Here is a 5,491-nt window from a genome sequence, read left to right as displayed (position 1 = left end):
GCCCAGACCCACAGTCGGCCCCCAGATAGCCGCTCTCACTATCTGTCGCGGTGCAGAGCGCGTGACTCCCTGCACCGCCTATCGGCGCGACCGAGAGGCCACTCACAGCTCCGAGATGACCGGGTACAGTAGGCCGTAGTCCGTCTTGAACCTGGCGGCAGGAGAGCCGGCCTCAACGACACAAGTGGGCCGGACACAAGACGGACGGCGACACCGCCCGGTCATGCGGCGTTGCCGTCCGTCGTCCAACGGGCCATGTGTGAAAATGACGCGCCCGTAGCACAAAACTTCGTGAGGTGTCCTAGCAGTCGTTAAGTAGATAAGGTGTGCGCTAAATTTATCCGACGCGTCCGAGAGCACCAGTACTAGGTACTAGCCCTAGTACTAGAGTACTAGGGCTAACTACTAGCCCTAGTACTAGAGTACTAGGGCTAACGAAAAACTGTTTTTTGAACAAAAATATGCACTGAGAGGCTGGTATTTGGTCGCTGGCACACCACAGCGATACTAGCCTCCTACTAGCATATGCTTAGGAAACCTTTGCACACAAACTGCAGAAGAAATCGCACATGGCTGACAAAAAGTGTCCAACAAAAGCAAGAGGATATATCGCACCATATGTGCATGGAACTAAAAATCCCTCTCCTGTAGGCCGAACCCATTACATGAACGCACAGCGACGAGACATGCCTGCATGTAAAGAACCATAGCGCACTTACGAACACCCGGTACCAATGGGGTATGGCTCAGGGTGTTGTCCGGGGTCATACGGTGTACTGGGTCATCGGTTAACAACCAGGGCACACCAACCCACTTGATGCTTCAATCCCGAGAGCGTATGTCAGATGCCGCCCACATACCGATCGCTTGTTGCCTTTGTGAGTAAGAACGCTTACTTGCTCATGCCATCAAACGCGGCAGGTCGCGTGGTCTTCTTGCTGTCCGAATTCACGCCTTCCTGGAATAAGATCACAGAAACAGCGATGAATGGAGCAGCACAATGAGCTGATAACTGTTCAAGTGACGGGGGCGGCCGTATGCAGCCCAACTGCAGGACAGCAACTCGATCAATACGTACCGCCAATCCCGGCGTGGGACAATACAAAAACCAATGCACTTCGGACAGCATGCTGCGGATGAAAGAACAGAGGCAAAACATGCCAGAAAAACGCTCCAGTCTCGCAAGGAGGGTGAGCGTACACGCCCCTAATCACCTCCTTACCAGCAAAAGAAGCATATCCGGTTTCATTCCCTGGATGACGTTCGCTATCTGCGGAGCACAGCAACACAGAGGTCAGTGCTTCCATCAAGTCTTGATGCGCAGGAACACAGGCCGCACGAAATAAAGTGCCACCACCGCGTCATCCGACTAAACGTCGACTGCACGATCCCAAGTGGATGGTTTGGCATAACCTTTGTTAATCCACGTAAACCTAAACCTTATAGCTTTGTATGTAACTTAGAAATAATCTTTTGTCACAAGCAAAATTTTATGTTGGTTGAAAATCCACCGAAAGTAACGGCAAAAGCGAAGGCATACCAAAGATCCCAAGACACACCCTTCTAGCCGCAGGGGGAGGGCCATACAAGCCAGCACAAGCGGTCGTCTCGTGCAGCTACCTCATCGACGTATTTGACGTCGTCTACGCCGTACTGAGCCTTGACGTCGTCGGCGGTGAGCAGGCGGCCCATCCAGGTGGCGTACACCTCGTCCAGGCGCGGGTAGAAGACGGTGGTGCGCCCGCTGGCCACCTCGATGCAGGCATAGCAGTCCGGTACCAGGACCCCGAACGCCCAGTGAAAGAATGACTCCTGCGCGCGGGGACAGACGTCAGCGCCCGGCGCGGCAGACGCAGCGCTCGGCGCGGCAGCCAGCGGCCAGCGCGGCGCTCTGTGTACGCGGTGGCGGCATGACGACGACGTCCGCAGCGTTTGTGTACCAGCGATACTCCAGCAGCCTGAGCACAAGCTGCTGCGTCGCGTTCCCTCAAAAATCCTACCGGAGGTCAGCATCTCGTGATTTACCGGTGCATCGCATCATTCGCCAGTGAGACAGCGCCAAGAATACTCGGTATAACTGCAGGCCAAATGCTTGGCACCACGGATCATGTGAAAACGTGCTCTCTCATCTGGAATGTTTCTCATAAAGGCTCCATTCAAACCTGCCTGCCGCAAGAAGCCGGCATAATCAAAGGTTGAAATGCCGCCGATGCACCCATGGTTGCGGCCAGTACGAGAAAAAACAGCAGCACATGTGTCCATATACCAGCCATCAAAGGGCGAGCCACTGACACTGATAACGCCACCGATACCGTGTACAGGTCCCTCCGTAAAGATCCCTCCGCACATTTTATTTTTGCGCATTTTTTGCATATCTTTTCATATTTTTGCATATTTTAGCTGGTGGCCAATTGACAGCAAGTTTATTCAAAATAGAGGTATATGTATGATATTCGCTCAGTCACCTCCAATACTCCTCATACCAGTGGCCTTTGCACGTACTGGTCAATGCACTTACAGGGCCGTCTGATCGCGACCATTTCGTGGGGACGCGCAAAAGCCGGAGAGCGCACGGCAACAGGCATGGATCATTTCTAGGTCAGCATGATCATCCGACCCGTCTAGTGTGGCAAGAAAACAGCCCCTCAAACAGGAGAGTTAGCAGGGTGGTTCACGCTGCATCTGCAAGCAATAGCACGGTTACTCTCCTGTGCCCGAACCCAAAGCCAAGGCAAACCTATCACAAAACCCTGAGGGAGTCTGAGTGCCCCAGGGACATGCACCGGGCCAGCCGCGGCCTCCACCGCAGCCGCAGCCGCAGCCAGCCGGCCGTCGGAGCGGTGGTGGGCGCACCTGTCTGAACTCGTGCTCGGCGTCACTGCAGTAGCGTGTGGTCGCCTCGCCCCCCTGCAGCACGACCACCGCGCCGGCCGGCACGCCGTCAGTGCTCCGCAAACTCTTTGCAGAGTCGCTGCCGGTTCAGCCGGTGCAGCTCCAGTGGCACTTTCAGGGTGTGCTCCCCCAGGCAGAAGCCCTCGCTGCCATTCAGACTTATCGTTAATGCGGTTGTTATGACAGGCACTGTAAGGAAACAATCTTCCACATTGGAGAGCTAACAGGATGGTTCACCCTGCATCTGCCATCAATAGCACATTGCTCTGCACTTTCCAAATCTCAAGTCCAGGCAACAGCAGGTAGGTCCAGACTGCCCATGGCTGCCCATGTGGCAGCCACCAGCTGCTGTGCCACAAGACATGTGGGATGGTTGAGAGCAATATGCCAAGAATGTGGCACGATGTCATTAGGAGAAAATGGGAGGCAACTAAAAGTTGGTTTTGAGTCAGAAGAGAAATGCTGGTAGTGGTGCCAACTCTCAAAATCACACAGTCATACAGCCACTGCATGAGACGTAAGATATTCCCCTTGGCAGTGAGATTCTGTCATCTGCATCCCACCGACCCTTACCTTGCCATTGTCAGGTGTCTTGTTATTTACTTAAATCGCAGTTTGCTAATCCTTTCAGCTACCTGAAACATGAAATTGGGCATGTACAGCCAATGGTAGACAGGTAGCTAGGTAGACAGAAACACAAGTAGACAGATGGTAGGTAGACATAGGTACACAAACACAAGTAGACATAGATACCTTATGTTACTAAAGAGCACTGTACATAAATCATCTGCTTTATGGCACAAAGTGTTGTAGGTAACCATGCAACAGGTACAGCTACATGCCTACCTTCAAAATTCAACATTTAATAATTACTATAGATTACATTCAAGCGATCCCAGGACTTAACACTGCCAACCTGCTGGTGCCATTGCTATGAAGTTATAATCCACCTGCAATTCCTCAATGAAAATAGCCTTTTCAGAAGAGGAGTAACACAAATCTAACCTAACCTGACCTAGCCTAATGTAGCCCAACCTAACATAACCTAGTGTGGTCTAGCCTAGCCTAGCCTAGCCTAGCCTAGCCTAGCCTAGCCTAGCCTAGCCTAGCCTAGCCTAGCCTAGCCTGGCCTAGCCTAGCCTAGCCTGGCCTAGCCTAGCCTGGCCTAGCCTAGCCTGGCCTAGCCTAGCCTGGCCTAGCCTAGCCTGGCTTAGCCCAACCTAATGTACCTAAAACAAATTTTACATGGAGTAGACACAAAAAACTGAATGAATGTACTAGAACCAAAATGTCTGCATCCACTCATACTAATACTGTGCTGATATAACACTAGATTCAGCTAATTCAGAACATTTAATAAGTAAAAGGCCTATGCTGGTGACACCAAAATTTTGCCCCTGGCCTGTCTGCATGGGAATTTTAAGGACCAATACATACAAAAAGGTATATGCTGACATACTTGCTGTCAAGCATGGTATTGGCTGATAGGCACATTCCACATGCATATACCTAAGACGCAAAGTTGCACCTCACTCACAAGCAGGTAGACCTCACCCTTCGCACACAATCACCACGATAGCGCGGCGCATTCTCAACCTGACGACTCTCACTTGCGCCGATGCGCGTAAAATCCATCCAGGGCAACAAAGTCAAAGCAGGTACCTATTCCTCAGGACCTATCCGAACCTGCCCGAGACGGCTTGGACCGCTGCTGACGAGAGCTCGATTAGCACCACCTACCTACGCGCCACCACCGCGTGACTGCGGCCGCAGTGGAACAAAACGCGATAGGGTCAATGAACTCGAGTCCGTCCATCGCAAAGATATTGCCTAAACTAAGGCTATCTAACGGCCTAAACGGCCGACTAAACTCGTTGACAACCCCATACTTCGATTCCACGGCCATGATCGACACCAAACCTCCACCATTTAATGCCACTTGGTCAATAACCTAGCCACTCCAGAATACGGCATCATTGGGTTAAGTCAGAGGTCACAAAAATGTCACAAACCGGAAAACGGTTGCAGACAACCCATATTCCTGAGTCTATGGCACCGATCAGCGTGAAGCCTTCCCCAATCGATGCGACATAAACGATATTCTGTTTTTTCCAGAACATGGTGACCTCGCGCCAGGTCGAATGTAACCAAACACGCTTAAAATCACCACCATTGGTTACAGCCAACCCCACGCTCCAAACCTATGGCAATGGTCAGCATGAAACCTTCACTAATCCATGCACCATAGTTTATATCTTATCCTTTTCAGTACATGGATAACCTTGGATAACAGTACATGGTACATAGATAAGTCTATATCCCATCCTTCCCAGATTATGATTGCCAATTAGGTCAGATCAAGCGTCACAAAAAATGCCCCAAAACAACCAAAAATTACTGCAGAGAACCCCACGCTCCAAGCCTCTGGAACCGATCAGCATGCAATCTTCACCAATCGATGTGCCATGGCCGCCGTCCTGCGCATTCCAGAATGTGGTGACCTCGGGTCAGATCAAGGTCACCAAAATTCCAAAAACCGGGAAAAATGTGGTTGCAGACAACCCTGTGCTCCGAGTCTGTTCCGTCGTACCGATTGGTG

At 51.4% G+C, this 5,491-nt stretch overlaps 1 protein-coding gene and 1 long non-coding RNA gene across 4 annotated transcripts; both read right to left on the bottom strand.

Moving 5' to 3' along the window:
* Positions 1-102: 102 nt before the first annotated feature.
* Positions 103-2,935, bottom strand: LOC119106464 (xaa-Pro dipeptidase-like). Its single transcript, XM_037230106.1, has 5 exons — positions 2,854-2,935; positions 1,621-1,812; positions 1,223-1,270; positions 897-958; positions 103-151 (listed from the first exon to the last, which is right to left on the bottom strand). The coding sequence occupies exons 2-5, from the start codon at positions 1,690-1,692 to the stop codon at positions 103-105; spliced, it is 231 nt and encodes a 76-aa protein (XP_037086001.1). The 5' UTR covers positions 1,693-1,812; positions 2,854-2,935.
* A 30-nt stretch (positions 2,936-2,965) lies between these two features.
* On the bottom strand, positions 2,966-4,662 carry LOC119105283 (uncharacterized). Of its 3 annotated transcripts, none has more exons than XR_005095043.1 (3): positions 4,579-4,662; positions 3,466-3,527; positions 2,966-3,038 (listed from the first exon to the last, which is right to left on the bottom strand). It is a non-coding gene; the product is annotated as an uncharacterized LOC119105283 (long non-coding RNA). The 3 variants fall into 3 exon arrangements; XR_005095045.1 differs by having other exon boundaries at positions 4,633-4,653; XR_005095044.1 differs by having other exon boundaries at positions 4,569-4,648.
* Positions 4,663-5,491: the final 829 nt, after the last annotated feature.

This window comes from Pollicipes pollicipes, unplaced genomic scaffold (assembly GCF_011947565.3).
Source record: "Pollicipes pollicipes isolate AB1234 unplaced genomic scaffold, Ppol_2.1 Scaffold_6138;HRSCAF=7277_pilon_pilon_pilon, whole genome shotgun sequence".
In the NCBI taxonomy this organism is placed as follows: domain Eukaryota; kingdom Metazoa; phylum Arthropoda; class Thecostraca; order Pollicipedomorpha; family Pollicipedidae; genus Pollicipes; species Pollicipes pollicipes.
The sequence above is the reverse complement of the archived record's forward strand: the minus strand, read 5'-3'. Positions and strand labels throughout refer to the sequence as shown.

What these genes read in the sequence shown, in the direction of transcription:
- LOC119106464 (XM_037230106.1), bottom strand. Translation starts at nt 1,692, where the DNA reads ATGGGCCGCCTGCTCACCGCCGACGACGTCAAGGCTCAGTACGGCGTA. An exon ending in ACGTCAAATACGTCGATGAG is followed by an intron (nt 1,271 to 1,620) that starts GTAGCTGCACGA and finishes TGTGCTCCGCAG; the next exon opens with ATAGCGAACGTCATCCAGGG. An exon ending in CGGATATGCTTCTTTTGCTG is followed by an intron (nt 959 to 1,222) that starts GTAAGGAGGTGA and finishes ATCTTATTCCAG; the next exon opens with GAAGGCGTGAATTCGGACAG.